Source organism: Megalopta genalis, chromosome 6 (genome assembly GCF_051020955.1).
Source record: "Megalopta genalis isolate 19385.01 chromosome 6, iyMegGena1_principal, whole genome shotgun sequence".
Lineage (NCBI taxonomy): Eukaryota > Metazoa > Arthropoda > Insecta > Hymenoptera > Halictidae > Megalopta > Megalopta genalis.
The window spans coordinates 4,155,619-4,171,888 of NC_135018.1; the positions used below are offsets into that span (position 1 = coordinate 4,155,619).

At 43.8% G+C, this 16,270-nt stretch overlaps 2 protein-coding genes across 8 annotated transcripts in view; one reads left to right on the forward strand and one right to left on the reverse strand.

The window, feature by feature from the left end:
* Positions 1 to 1,708: 1,708 nt before the first annotated feature.
* Positions 1,709 to 8,239, forward strand: LOC117223777 (uncharacterized). The gene is made up of 2 exons (XM_033476276.2): positions 1,709 to 1,831; positions 2,546 to 8,239. Exon 2 carries the CDS (start codon positions 2,553 to 2,555, stop codon positions 8,079 to 8,081), a length of 5,529 nt encoding a protein of 1,842 aa, XP_033332167.2. The 5' UTR covers positions 1,709 to 1,831; positions 2,546 to 2,552; the 3' UTR covers positions 8,082 to 8,239.
* A 661-nt stretch (positions 8,240 to 8,900) lies between these two features.
* LOC117223795 (protein pangolin, isoforms A/H/I/S) overlaps positions 8,901 to 16,270 on the reverse strand; it is a 393,587-nt gene continuing 386,217 nt past the window's right edge. For 5 of the 7 annotated variants that reach the window (XM_033476315.2, XM_076522701.1, XM_033476310.2 and 2 more), the window contains one exon: positions 8,901 to 15,990. In XM_033476315.2, the coding sequence (XP_033332206.1) occupies positions 15,531 to 15,990 (460 nt within the window). In that variant the 3' untranslated portion in view covers positions 8,901 to 15,530. The remainder of the gene's footprint in view (positions 15,991 to 16,270) is intronic. The other 2 variants (XM_033476313.2, XM_033476314.2) reach the window with 1 other exon arrangement.

Below are 16,270 nucleotides of genomic sequence, written 5' to 3' on the forward strand. Positions count from 1 at the left end.
TTAATTATTTATTTCTTTTATCCCATATTTATCATATAGAAATTTCTTGGTGGCGTATGTACTTGTAACTGTAATACACTTCGCATTTATTTTTTTATCGAATCTTCTGTGAAGCTAAATAATGGTTGAAACTATTAGAAAAAATTAGTGTGCAGTTAGCTATCGATTCCTATTTGCAATAAACGCTATAACACTAACAATTTAACAAAAGTATTATACTGTTAAGGTTTGTAAACGTAAACAACAATGTGGAAATTATGATTAGCCAATTGTACATTTGGTTCTACACTTCTAAATAGAATATTTTTGTGAACGAAGTTTTGCATGAATTTTATTTTTTGTCACATGGATCACGAATAACGCGACAGTGTAAAAAGATATATTATTTGGATGCTGAAAAGCTAGAACAGACCAGGGAATAGAAACCGAAATATTATCGCTGAAGATAGTAACACACGTGGTTATAGAACAAATTTTTCTATAAACGAATTAATATTGTTTAATATTATAACTGAAATCAAAAGCCTCGAATAGTTATCATAATTATTTCGGTTTCAATTCCCTATAATCGACGAATCGTGACAAACGAAGATTTCGGTCGGCACGCGTACGTACGCACGTGCGACATACATGTGTATGTGTGTTTATATGTATATACATATATATATTTTTACGTGTAGATATTTTTTGGTAAATTGTTGCAATAATCGGGCAATACATATATAAATATAAATATGTGTTGTAAATACAAGAATAGCTGGCGAAAGAGCTTTTCATCGCCCACGTAGATACTTGTCAGACTATTTGAAGAAAAGAGGAGGGTAATTCAAGAAAGATGTAGAGACCACTTTGTATCGATACAATGAGACATATAATATATATAAACAGGTTTGTTCGATGATTCGAGCCTCTACAAACTCCTACATTATCGATAAATGGTTGATAATTTCAGTGCAATTTCGTTTCAATTGATTTCTTGTATATATTTTGTACATAGACAGTCCGAGTCTTCGCGATTAATTTCATTAAAAGGATTTGTCATTTAGTCCTCTCCGCATACTCACAATAAAAGGCAACAACAAGTTGTATATATATAATATTTATTACGTTTTTTCGTATGTTAATATATGTAATAAAGCTCCAGCTGACATTCTTTGCAATAACTGCTTCCATAATAACCCGACTGCCAACTTTTCGTCAGTTTCTATATTACGATTTATTTATTATACTCCGTACATTTATTTATTAATTGTATTCCTTTGAAGTTTATGTTCTGTTTATTTACGCCTATGTATCATGAGTTTACCCATTTTTCTTCGACGCGTATGATTTATGTCCTAACTAGAACTTGGGAGATGTTTCGCCAGGTAAGTCAAATTACAAATTTAATAATGTCATGCTAAGTAAGCATCTTTAATAACTTAATAACTTATAGTATCTCTGATGTGACATTCATGATTGGCAAAACTTAAAAACGAGGTTTTATCAAGATACTCATGAATATAATATTTCTGTATTTTATGCATTCGAAATTCAACGCGTTTGCTCATAATGTGCTTGAAGTTTTACCAATTCATTATGTGTACAAACTTTATACTCGTCTAAAAATTATTTTGATTTATTGTATGCTGTAATTATTAGCGGCTTTTCGACGTATCGATACGGGGTTCAATTGTTATCTCGTTTGTATTTGACGTTTCGTGACAAATTTCATTTTCATACATGAGTAGAAAAATTGACAAGTAAAAGAAACCAGAACTCTTAATGTTCAAAATTCCAAAATTATAAAAACAATGCATCGAAATTAGTAACTATTGAAAACAACAAGCAAGTATGTGTATCTTACATATGTATCTCAATACAAACAAAACTGAAACTGTGTTCTTTGAGAAAATAAGATCAATATATAGTTCTATCCAGATATTCTCCAAGCTTATGAATATCAGAGTATATAATAATAATAAAAATAAATTTATAACTTCCTAATTTCTATCGTTGATCGATGTCATAACATTATAACAATGGAAATCAATTTTTTGTATACATTCATACATCATAAAACAACCCGCAAAACTTTGAATTTACGCAATTTGTAAATAAGCATTCGCAAATTCTTATTTACTTTTCTACCGTAAAATTCTATAAAGTTTAGATACAACAGAGTAGATAATAATTTATTAGAAGATAGTTATATTGGCCTTAACAATCTTTTTACGTTTTATTAGTTTCCCATAGAAACTTCCAGCATTTGTAATCTTAATTGTCATAAATTAGAATCTTGTAAGCTAGTATAAATTCAAAGAAAATTTTACAATTTAAATATCTCCTTTTAAAATTAAACAACATGTAATATAAGCAGCAATCAATGTACAGCCCCTATTTTTATCTGAAATAAACCCACATTCTGACAATTTTAACCAAATCGAAGCACAGACATTCACAAACGTTTCGCCATATGTATCATAGACTAAACAAATTTCCTTAATCTTAAAACTTACCAATCCAATTAAACGAATTCCTCTTTACAATGGTGACGCGAGTCCAGATACAACATGGCTACACCAGCCGCTAAGAAGGAAGACATTAAAAAGAAAGAAGACGTTAAACCAAAAGAAGACGTTAAAAAAAAGGAGGATGTAAAAAAGAAGGAAGATGTTAAGAAAATTGAAAGCGTTAAAAAAAAAGAGGACGTTAAGAAGGAAGGAGAGAAGCAGGACGATGCTCCAGGAACAGTAGGAGAGGGTGATACTTCTCCAAAGAAGCCAGTCGCACGACCTGTGGGCAGAAGATGGCACAAATTCCGCGCTTTGACCCCGAACTCCGCGATTCTTCGTGGATCGTTCGCGATGAACGATCTTCACTTCAAATACCGAAGTCGTGGTCGGCAAGCAGCTCCAGCTTCCGTGGTGGCCATCGTCTATGGTCGTCTGTTCGAGCCGAAAGAGTGGATCAAGGATTACGTGGACCAGGTGTTGGAGAACGCCGACAAAGTGTACCGCACGAGCGCCATGAGGAACCACGTGAAGGAGGACGAGTACATGAAGGCCAGACTGATTCACCCGGAGTTCTATATATCTAACTACAAGGTTATGGTCTGCGTCGAGGAAACTGGAATTTATGGAAACCTCTTCAGCGAGACAGTTGGTTGTCCTGATTTCGCGGACGGTTTGCGGAAGTTTTTCCAGGCATCCGATTCCGCGGTGATCACTGCGCAAGGGACGTCTATTGCTATGTGGCGACATCCGGAAATTGGTTTCCTCTACTTCGATCCTGCACCATGCGACGAGGATGGTGTTCGTCACGCTGACGGCGTAGCCTGCGTCATGCGGTTCAAATGTATGAACGATCTCAGGAACCATTTTCTGAAGAGTATGGATCAACGTTATGATTCTAGATACTGCATCGACAAGGTAACTGTCCTACGGGTTAGCGAGGTCGGTGGTGGCTACATCGACCGTACTCCAAGCAGTAACCGCTTAACCGTCGATAAAAGTGTCTTACGCGCCATCAACCCCGTTGATATCGATGAGAACAAGATGGATTGCACCAAGCCAGCCCCTAAAGGAGACAAAGCGAAGGTTGTCACGCAGGCCAAGATCCACAGGGAACCTTTATCGATCACCATCTCGAACTACAGTATAGATAAGAAATTCGCCACCCAGCCTCTAGTAGATCAAAACAAATTCGACACAGGCTACACCTACGAAAACATGCACGCGAATGTCCCGTCGACGTTCAGAGAGCTGTCCGGTTACATGGCTATCCTCCATGGGCTGACCCACGAGCACAGCGACGTTTACAAAGGCAAAGGAGCTCAGAATGTAGCGAACTGCGTGATGGCTATCGCGATGAAGAAGGTCCATCCGGTGAAGACGTGGCTGAGACCGAAACTGGACGAGATTCTGACTCATGGGGATGCTCTTTACGCGGATGTGAAGGCCGAGAAGCCGACCATCAAGTCCATGACGGCGTCGGATTTGTCTGACGTGAAGCTTCAGCTGGAGAATCGGAAGCTGGTAATCGACGTGGATCTTATCACGGTCGCTGGCACCGTCAGCTCCAAGATTCCCTCGGTGTTGAACTTGAAGCAGGCTCTGGAAGAGTTCTTCTTAGTGAACACGGAAGGCATCATCGAGTCTTCGTCGATGTCCGTAGCGATTTGGAGCCAGGATGATTGCTATTACATGTTCGATCCTCGGCAATGCGACACCAACGGCGTCAGGATCCGGGAGGAAAAAGGGAAAGGTAAAAACGGGGAAGACAAGAAAAAAGGAAATTGCTGTGTAATGAGGTTCCCGAGCACCGATACTCTGGCTATCCTCTTCTGGAAGGATCTTGAACTGTCCAAGAAGAATGATCGATTCACGATCAGGCACATAACTATACTCGACGATATTCCTGGGTCCAGGCCATGGCACGACTTCCAATCAGGTACACCTGGTGAAACTTGGGTGCTACGCGGTACCACGTCCAACGAGGATGAAGAATTCGAGGATGAAAATAGGGGAAACCAGGGTCTGGCTATGCCGGTGGTTGGTTTGATCGCTGCTAAGGAAACCCCACCTGCGAAATGGACGAGCGAGACTATCGACGTTGCTCTACAGGAGGGTGACGCGTATTATACCTGGTGCAATCCTCCGATGGAAACGGAGGAAGACGAGGCGAGGTATTTCTTCGTCTCTAACTTGAAGAAGAATTTGTACTACAAGAACAGAAAGGTGAAGATCGACGTAGAAGAAGGAACGGTGATCGGAAATTTGTCGGCAGCGGATGACAGCGACTTTCTGAATCTAACGAGAGCCTTGAAGCAGTTTTTCGAAGACAATCACTACGGTATCGTCGACGTCAAGAACATGAGCGTAGCCGTGTGGAAAACGGAAGAAGACGTGAAAGAGAAGGAGGAAATAATTCAGCAGCCTGTCTATTACTGTTTTGATCCTAACCCAAGGAACAATCGCGGTTTGACGGAGATGGACGAGGAAGAAGTCGCTGTGGCCTGTGTGGTAAGAACATTGGATTTACCGGTTTTGGCTAAGCTGATACAAGCGAACGCGGAGCAAGACGAAGAGACTACCGGCGACGAATTTGTCATACACGCTATGAAGAGTATACAAATCGGCAACGAGATGACCGAGGAAGAGATCGACGCAGACAAGTTGATCCCGGTGAAACCTGATCTCAACAATTACCAAAACATGGGAGAGAGCGGTGCCATTTTGATGGGAAGCTTCAACCAGGCCAACGAGATGATGTTCAAACGTCAGACCAGGGATAAACAGCAGGCTGCCAGCGCCTTGGCGGCCTTGGCTATGACGAAACTGTACAATCCTCACCTATGGTACAGAGAAGTGGTTGATGATATCTTGAAGATAGGCGATAAGATTGCGACTGAGAACTTGGAGAATATTCCGATAGAGGAGACAGAAGAGGAGGAGACGCCTAGGAATTATCTACTCCCCGAAGAAATCGGCGAGGAGTTCAACGTCGGGGTAAACAGAATGAACGTGGAGCTGGAAACTGAGAACGTCACTGGCAAAATGACGGATTTGGAGACCCAGTTGGACACTTTCTTCGATACGACCACGATGGGCATATTTAGACAGGACAACATCATGATGCCCATTTGGAGAGAAGGGGAAGTTCTGTTCGCTATGGACCCTAAAGGAAGGGACTCGAGAGGCGAACCTCGCGAGAAAGACGGCGCAGCTGTTATAATGTGGTTCACGGATGCCGCGTCGTTGGCAGCGGCGATTGCACAAGTTGCCACTGGCGATGATTACATCGTAGACGCGGTTACTTTGAGTAACGCTTATGAAACCAGAGTAGCCGAGGAAGAACGAGCGGCCAAGCCGACCTCGGGAGATAAAGCTTGGTACCACTTCGTCAAGATGAAGGACGACGTCTGGGGTATCGATGGCACGATTAAAATGGACAATGAGAGATTCGAAGAAGTGAACCGGAATCAACAGACTGCGGCAATAGCCGTGGTGGCTGTCGTTTTCGCGAAGGTTTACGAACCTAGATACTGGACCCAAGCAGTCCTCGATGAAGTGATCGTTACGGGCGATAAGCTACACTCGAAGTGCGTCGACAGACTAGGCGGAGGTGCGATACCTAGGATCAACGAGATCATGACCGAGTTCTTTCTTTCAACCCGCCGCATCAATCTGAGCATCAAGGATTGCGTCGAAGCCGGAAGCTTGACGGCCAAGCCGCCGAAGGTGCAAGGACTGAAGGATGGAGTAGATAAGTTCTTCTCGCGATATTCTTCCGGCGCATTAACTGTTAGCGGGAATAGAAACATCCCAGTTTGGAAGTTCGATAACGTTTATTACACTCTAATACCTGATTGGGTTGCCGATCCTGCAGATGGATCATCGAGTGCTCCGAAAGTTTTAAGAATGGCCAACACCGAGATTCTGGTGGAGTATTTGATCAACTTTCTAGGCACTGAGAGCGATTACGAAATGATCGTTATAGACGTGCTTAACTGGAACAAGTTCCCTCCATGGAAGTTCGACCCCAGTGCGGCTGTTCGACCTTCGAACCTGCCTCCTTTGAATGCTTACAGGAGAGTGCAGGGCGAGGCTAGAGCGATTCTTCGCGGATCTTACCATCAGGGGGACAGAATCTTTCCCGAATCGTTCAGGAACAAGCAGACAGCCGCTAACTGTGTGGTCGCCATTGGCATGTCTGTCGTGAAGAACCCGATCACCTGGACAAAGAGAACGATGGACGAGATTCTAGCCATCGGCGCCAACGTGCACAGGCTTACCGAGAAGGCGAAGCCGACGATCGTGAGAATCAAACCTAAGGACATTATCAGAGTGTTCTACGTAGGAGTGAATATTCTGACTGCTGACATAGAGGCTAGCACAGTAACCGGCATAATAGCTATTCCCCCTCCTCAGCCCGAAGAGAAGAAAAAGAAGAAACGTGGCGGGACGAGGAGGGCCAAAGCTGGCAGGTCGTCGAAGAAAGCTAGAGGATCTACCAGAGTTCGGCCGCCACCTCCTCCGCCCATTTTATTGGAACAAGGAATCCAGAAGTTCTTCGAGAACAATCGAGCCGGTGTCTTGGTCACCGATCGAGGAGCCGTGGCGATATGGAAGGATATGGGGATCTACTTCATGTACGACCCTAGAGCACGTAGCGATCAAGGTCTGGCTGACTTCTACGGAACCTCTTGCGTCATGTGGTTTGCTTGTATCGAGCCTATGTACGAGGTCTTGTTCACCAACATCGACGAACAGGAGAAGTATGGTCGCTATCAGATCTGCAGAGTCATCATCAAGACCGCTAATATCGAACCTCTGCCTTGCCCAGCTGGGTTCAGACCACACTTCGACTGCGTCTCTCCACCTATTCCTGTGACACATGGGGACAAGAACACGACGTTGGACGTGGAAACTGTAACGGAATACAACTTCGTGGACGAGAAGCTCAGCGTGCTGCGCGGCACCTTGCACATGCACCACCGTACCTGGAGTGGCACCAGCAGAGGCTACCAGAGCACTGCTATGTCTGCTGTCGCCATAGTCGTGGGCCTGCTTCATGTCCCTTCGACTTGGACACCCGAACTGATCGACGCCATACTCAAGTACGGTAATCTACTGCACCTGGACACCGTGCGTGCCGCCCGTCCAGGCTCCAGGAACTTATCGCCCAGCGAACTCCTCACGGTGTTCATCGTTGGTGACTTCAGAGCTACGATTCACGTCCATAATCATACCGCTGCTGGTTTACTCCTTGCTTTCGACTTGTCCGAATCGTTGTCCATGTTCTTTAAGTTCAACTGCGCCGGCATACTTCACACGACCAATGTAGCGGTCGCTGTGATGCAGCATTACGGCAAGTTCTACCTGTTCGATCCATGCGCGAGGGACGATCAAGGCAGACCGAACTTCGACGGAGCGGCTTGCGTGATGAAGTGCGAGAGCATCATGAAGATGGCAAAAGTGTTCGTTGCGAACTGTAACCTGAAGACTCCGAACGTTTACACCTTGAACGCGGTGAACGTGTTAAGCTTGTTCTTCTTCTCGGATGCCAAAACTGGCTGTCCACCGAAATGTGAACAATGAATAACAGATGCCTCGGCAGTGTCTTTGTATTGTCAGTTCAGATGAAGTTCGTAAGTTTCGATAATTATGTGGAACACAATTATTGGCTTGTATCGTTGTACTTCGCGTGCACCAAAAAGGTATTTTGAAAATATATTGTACTAAGGAATTTAAAATTATTGAGTCTAGAAAATCTATCTTCTTGTGATTTTCAAAAAACCATCACTATTTCTTTTTTGTTATTTTCTAATTCTTAAGTATCTCGATCTTGCGAGCCTGTTCCGTGTACATGCTTATGTCTAATCTCTCGTCTCGTTGGGCAAACTTTAACCCTTTCGCTACGGCGGGCCTTGCCGCGGAGTCCCTCGTGTAGAACGGAGCACCCTGCCGAAAGCAGGAACATTAAGCGCGCGTAGTCTTCAGCATTCGGGGCCAAGTCTTTTGCTTCAAAAACGTTGGATTAATATGACCAGATTTATTACAATTGATCGTAGTTTTTGGTAGATGATAGCGTCTGCGAACAGAGGAAAGCGAGGCGATAGCGCTTGTTTTAACTTTTGGCTCCATTGTTGCGACCGGTGACTATAGTCACCCGTCGTGTATAGGTGGCATCTTGTGACCGGTGACTATAGTCACCCATCGTATGCAGGTGTCGTTTTGTAGCGGGTGACTATAGTCACCCGTAGTAGCGAAAGGGTTAAATTCGCTGTTTTTAGCTGAATTTTCAAGATATTGTAGAATTAACGATAATAAAGACAGAAGAGCAAATTTGGTAGAAATCATGTTGCATGCATTCAGGCGGCCATAGGTGGGCGTACAAAATGAATCGACGCGCTCAACAACATTCTCAAATTGCTAATTTTATTTATAGGTTTCTTTATGACACAAATCACTTTTAGCATCTACATGAGTAGGAGATACAGGTTATACGAGAATGAATTTGATACAGATCACTTATTAGTGTAAATACAATGTGTCTTCAATTACACGCTATAAACTAGATACTTAGAAAACACTGTACAACGCAGCTGAAAACTGTCGGCGATACTTTACAATATGTTACAAGCACTCCCTTTGACGCGAGACGAGCCTGGCCGCGACTGGGCTCGAAATCGACTCCTGTCGTCCTGCAAGATGTTTCGCGATCAGCCGCGGTTAGGCTTACACGAGCGATTCGATGACGTCTACCGCGGTCTGTAGGCCGTGTTTACTTGGATCTCGGAAGCTGTACCACGTCGAACACTCTTCCTAGCTACCGTATTTTGTTCCGCTACACCCTTTCCATTTTGTTGTATCGCACGAGAACGAATCGATCAACGAATCGTGAGAACAGCTTCCTCGTCCTTGACCATCGGTGGGAACCAAAACGGACCACCCTCGTGACGTCGTCTTATTCATCGCAAAAGTGAACTAATGTTCCGAGTTCCCAGGGCAGAGTCGAGGTGAAGAACGTGTTCAACAAAAGAACCGTTAACAAGCCTGAACATTCTCGAGAATTCTCCGGAAATGATTTAAGACTATATAAATGCAACGATACCGGAAGCTACTGAAGCTCGTGGAGCCATAAACTGAAGCTTGCCTCATCGACGTCAGCATCTCGAAAATGTTTAGAACTGATTTGAAAAAGATTAACGTAGAAAGTATTTGCAACAGTCTGAATTTCGATTTATGGGTCCGTGAATGAGTAAAAACTCTCACTGCATCGTTACTGACGTATTTGAACCCTGCTGCTAATTGTTTGAATAATTTAAATACGTCCGGAAGTTGCTGCTGATATGTTATAATTTTTAACGTATATGTGTCTGTTCATTGCTCCATTCTAAATCAAGTAACGTAACGCACAACAAATGATTCGTGTGATCAGACACGAGAATGGGCGAAACTAGAACAAGTAACGACATAAATTAACTTTCTCTTGGAAGTAAAAGTTTTCTCGGGACTTCGAAGTGTTCACCGGTGAGACTGTCTTTTCTAAAATCCCGGTGTTCGTTCAGCTAAGCCAAATGTCTCAGCAGGGTTAAAAATACCGACAAGAAACGTTTGCGGAATTACTGAAGAAACGTTCAGAAGTCGGGTGAAGTTTCCCCGAAGTTTCTATTACTATTCTTTATCGCTATCTCGCGGCAGACTCGATGCAATGTCCAGCGAAGAAATGCGTTTAAATGCATTCCGGCGTGCACGCCGGGAATCTCTCTGCCCCCGCAACCCGGCTCCTCGTACAACAGTGATCGTTGTCTCATGCACACACCCGCACTCACACTCGCACACACACACGCGCGCGCGCGCAATACACTCGGAATAATACATCGCACGGATTTAATAGTCTTTTCTTTGTGGCTAACGTCTGTCAGTACTCTATCCGGTAGTCCTTTTCTCGCGCGCTCGTCTTCGTGAACCGATGGTCGTCCTTGCCCGTACTTACTCGTTTGCTGCCTCGGCTTCTCGACCGATCGATCGATCCCCTTTTATCGTGTTTCATACTCCTATAACTTGCGTAATTCTTGGGGAAGCTCGCGGTGAACGATTCCTGAAGAATCTCTCTCGAGAATATTGAAAGCGCGCTTGGCTTGGTCGAACTTAAAAGATCGTGAAGAGGTCTATTTTGAGTCTGCGGCAACGATAGGTACTTTACTCAAATCAGATTTATTTCTACCGAAATTTCCAAGTGTGACGGTGAACCCGTATGAAAAGTAATTGTTAATCTTGTTTAAAAAATGAGATGGTAATTTGATAAGGTCTTAGTCTTCTAATCTTCCGTCGACTCTTCGATATTTACGACGATGCTGAACTAGTTGAAATAACATTTGCTGATTTTTCACGTAACTTTAGTAATAGGAATGTCTTATCGACCGTCATTCATACATTTTGTATATATGCTTGGAAACTATTCCAGCTACAAGAATTTTATAAACAACTAAATTGTCTACTCATCGCAAAGAATTTAGTCGTGCCAGCGATCTCAGAATCCTTTTTTCAAATATCTTTTCAAGAAATACGTTCTACCAGAGATGCATTAAACGGATATCACTTCTACTTGCAATTGAAGTGTTTTAAACGAACACTGAATTGTCACCAAACGTGGGTAGAACTTAATTGTACAATACCATCGGGTACTTGGAACAAAGAGCTTACGGTGTCCTCTGAGTCCGTACCCTCGCGTTCAAGATCCTCAGAGTATTTCAGGAACGATTCACAAATTATCTAGATCATAGCACAGATCTTCGAGGATGTTAAAGACGAAGTCGCGTGTCTTCGATCGAGAAGCAACAAGACGAATAAGAGAGATAACACGTAAAAACACGGCAAAAGAACGCGCGCGCCTTGATCACTGACAGAACGAACTCGGGAACGAAGCGTTAATTGTAAAAAATATGTATTATCAATAATATTGGCATGATGTCGTTATGGCACGTTCAGTTTACTGTTTCATTGACGCGTTTACAGGTTTTATCTTAAGTTCTCGCTATACAGACATCGTATTTTAGCTCAGTCGTGATTCAAAAGGGGTTTGGGGGCGGGGTGGGTGGGTGGTTGTAAAGATCGCAAATGAACATAGGAAAAGAAAAATGAAAGAAACAGAAAGAAAATGATGAAATAAAGAGGAGAACGCATCGCTAAAAAATTCTTTCTTCTTGTCTTTGCTCTCTGTCTCACGCATACATGCACTCACGTTCATACTTCGTCTGCTTCTTTTCGCGTTAAAACACTCTTTTGTCTTCCATGCTCGTTTCCTTTCCGAACGATTATCATTGTTTTATCATCGTTATTATCATTATTATCATTGTCATCATGATCTTCATCATTATCATCATCATCATCATTATCATCATCATCATCATCACCATCATCATCATCGTCATCATCATCATCATTATCATCATCATCATCATCATTATCAAAGTCCTCCATTGCACTTTCCCATTCGACGCAACAAATGCACCTTAAAATGTATTTATTTTATGTACAAAAGCTGCTCCCTAACGCAAACGCACCAAAACAAATTTATTTTCCATTGAATTTCTCTATTATTTGACTCGATCTTTGTCTTTTTGTTTTCGTTTTTCGACATCATTGCGTGTTTCCTTTTTGGTCGATCAATTAATAGAGGGAAGAATGTGGTGGGGGCGAGGAATCAGATTGCACCGAGGATTCGTGTGATAGAACGGCAATTAATTTAACCAACGCAAACGAACTTGCCACGCCAGATTTCTCGTTTAACAATTCGATTTGCGCGCTACAACGGGCACAGGCTTCTCGTGAAGTAATTAAATGATCCGATCGGTTTTACTACGATTTTATCAGACGAAAAATTCGAGTGAAAACACATTAACGAAACTTGATATCCTCTACAGAAAATGCAGATTAGATAGAAAAATTAGAATTTCTAGTAGGAAAAGCATGACGACAATTACACGCAAAATTACATGGACGATCCACCTGCTTCCGTTGAAATTGTATTTTCTACGATTAGAATTTTAAGAGTAGAAGTAAACTAAGAGGAAGAAACCGTCGTAGTGACGTACAATCTTCCACACTTTCGTACATTTATTCCATAGTAACAAGGTTCCAAAATAGAGAAAATAAAATGCACATTGAGAGAAATTGAATCGGTGCACGATTCTGACAAATTTATCGCTTTATTTTCTCTGCTATAACAACAAATAGTATTGCCGGTTCCGCTAAATTTGCAAGAAAGATCGTAGAGACGCGCGACGATTAATTATAAGAAAGAAAAGAATTGTAAAACGAAATCGCAAACAGATAAAAGATGGAAAGATAAGGAAGCGATGCAATCAACGCTAGCTGGTGTTCGATGATTCTTAACTGCGTGTCGAAGGACAATGTCCCTAAAAGATCCGAATTCTTTGAATTCCAGAGGCGCTAGAGATTGTTTTTCCTGATCCGCTTCCAAATTTTTATAATTTTTACAATTCACTAAATGTCGCTAATTGAACTTCGGACATTTACGCGCAATGCCATAACATAAAACATCGATTAAAATTTTATATTTATAACGTACGCATCTCACGCAGCACAACAAAATTTTTAAAAGCGGAATTAAATTTCTGTTGAAATATCTCGTATTAAGTGGCTCTTTCGATTGCATAAACATCCGTAGTCCGATAATGATTCATCTCGTTCCTCGCAACATGTTTCGCACATTTTTGACAAATTCGTGTTTTCCGTGAACAGCCAGACATGGGCAAAACGTTTTCCGAATAATTTCATCGAATTTCCGTTTACAATAACTTCATTCGCATAAAGGCCTATCCGAGACAGTCGTTTCGATGCATAATTTTCAAATAAAACCCATTCGAAACGAAGAGTCGAGTAATTTTAGAATCAAAATTTCGCGTTATATAATCGTATTAATATTTTTCATTCGAGACATTTTTGCCCATTTCCGCACATTTTAACGATCTTACCTTAAAGAGAAAAATCAAGAAAAGAAAGAAAAGAGAAGTTACAAAGAACGTATCCGGATGGTTCGATGCTCTAGATAGATTTACGGCGGGAAGATCGACGGGGGAGGAAAAGAATACGAAGTCCGCTGGGGGGGGGGGGGGATAGGTGATTCCGCGTGAAAAAGCTTATCCTCGCTCTCGTGACGACGACGCCCGATAAATAATGAAACGTGTTTCTTTCTTTTTCGATCGTGAACGATCAACAGTGTGAAGACGGATCCGATTGAACGCGACCTCCCGGACACACGATTTCTAAATGGAAGCTCTCGATTGCGCGTTCGACACTCAGAACAGTTTCTTTTTCGCCCGTGGTTATTGTCTTCGATGTTCGATCGTTCTCTCGATCGTCGACGAGATGTCGATCCCTCCGATACGAGAAAACCAAGGAAGAATGAAGCAAGAATCACCGACGTGACTTTTCGAAAGGTTGATGATCGTTCACGAAGGATTTCGATTTTCGATTTCGAGTTTGGACAGATTATTCCTGAGAGATTTCACCTAGATAGCTTCGTTTATTATATCGTATTATGCGATGGAGATCCGCGGATCGGGACACGTTTCATGGATTGCAAAGCTCCCGCGAATAAATCCTACGATTGCCGTTTCATTCTTCGATCACGTTACGATAGCATCGAAAGTCAAACGAATCGGTCATGTTCTAGATCACCGAGTCGTTCGTCGAAGTGACCTTGACTTTCAGCAGATTAGTCTCGTCGTCGACCATGATCGTCGAATGCAGAAAGGGTAGGTCGTACAAGAATGCAACGACGAAGATCAGATATAATCGAAAATTTTCCGGTAGAAGGAGGGCAAGGGGCCGCGATCTAAAAGTATGGGGGGCTTAAACGAAAGAAATCTTACACGCTAATTAATCGCACTGTGTATAGACTTTTAAAAAAATAACAAATTACATACAGAAGATAGGTATCTTGACACCGTGAGGTCGAATAAATGAATGACAATAAAATGTCTCGCTCTACGACTTATCATCGTCTTCGATCCTCTTTCTATCTATCTATCTCTCACTCTCTCTTTCTTTCTTTCAATCTCTCTTTCTCTCATTCCCGCTTTCGTACACCACCGTCCAGCTTCTTTCTCCCTTCCTGTCGCACATGTTACGTTCACGCTGCCTTTCTCTCACATTCGCACGTATTCTGCTCGTGTTACCTTTAGCTTATACGTTTGCGGTATAATTACTTTATAGAATATAGTACCTGGCACAGGAACATGACCTCTCAGTCATTGGCATCACAACGTAACAAGGACTACAAGCTGTGTCACGCGCATCTTCTCGCCGGTCTATCCTTACTTACTCTTACACTAGCTCTCTTTCTCACGCTTTCTCTCTCTCTCTCTCTCTCTCTCTCTCTCTCTCTCTCTCTCTCTCTTTCTCCCTGACACACAGACCATGCACGCAAGAAACCACCACAGATGCTCTTAATTTCTCTAGCACGCAAAATTTCCTCGAGCGGGTGACTACAGCCAGACACTTGGTCCTGAGTATTTCTCATCTTCAATTTGTTCGTGTTTCTCGTATTTGTTCGTTCGTTCTTCCGTTACACGCATGAACGTCCGTTGCCCGGCGACCCACACTGCAGTCGGGGCCACCGGGCGTAAAACCTGGCGAACGAGCGCGGCGAGGCCCAGACACAATTACTCGTGAGTCCGACATTCAGTCGAGCGACCGGTCCAGCTTCCGGTATGTCCGCCCAAAGGTCGTCCCTATCCACGAAGACTCGACGTTCACGGACCCAGAAGCTGCTCCTCGGACCGTCGTCATGATCGAACTCTACGACCAGTCTCCCGGAAAGACTTTGCTGCCCAGAGGAGGGTGTCTTCCCGGCTCGTGGAGGATCACGACGAAAATCAACCAGCACGCCGCCGCTTTCTCTGTTCCCCGAATGGCCGTGACGGCCATCACCGTACTTCCCGTCTGTACACGTACACGGACCCTGCGGATGACACGGTGTATTGCAACAGTCTTGTCACGTGGGTCCGGCCGGGGCTACGTAACACTGATCGCCGGGTTAGACGTGCCCGACGGTGCCGGCACCACTTCACTCTTTATACACTGTCCGGTCAGTTGGTTCACGCTAAGGGGATTGTTGATGTCGTGGGGATTCGTGCCGACGGGGTTGCGGTGCGGGGGCGGCAGCTGCGCCGGTTGGTTGTGCTGCTGGTTGTTCGGGTTGCTGGACAGGGGCGGAGGCGGCACTGGGGGCGTCAGAGGGCACGGGCACGGGCTGGCCAGACTCGAGGGCGACGGTAACACCAGCGACGGACTGGCCAGACTAGACAACGCGGACAAACCCCCGGGACTGCTCAGGGACTCGTCCTCTTCGGGAGTGCCTGCCTCCCCCACGCTGCCCAGGTTGTCCTCCGAGTGATCGTCCTCGCCTTCGCCGTCACCTTCGCCGTCGCCGTCTCCTCCCTCCCCCATGTATCTGATACATTTCTTCTTACGTCTGCGAACAAGCGATAACGAATTAGTTCGGCGTTCCGGGGTACGTCTTCTGCTGATGGTTATCGCGGGATTCAACGTTGACCCCGTGCCCCCAAGTACGAACGGTGTGTCTTTGTCGTTCAGCCGGCTTGGGGGAAGAGGGGGGGGGGGGTCAACGTTCCATCCATCGAGTAAGGTTACATTCAGAATGATTACCAACTAAAAGAACATGCTTTCACTCGTAGTCGTTGCAAGCTTGGCTGCGCAGAAGTACCTACTTGAAACTTTCTTCTGGGCCTTAC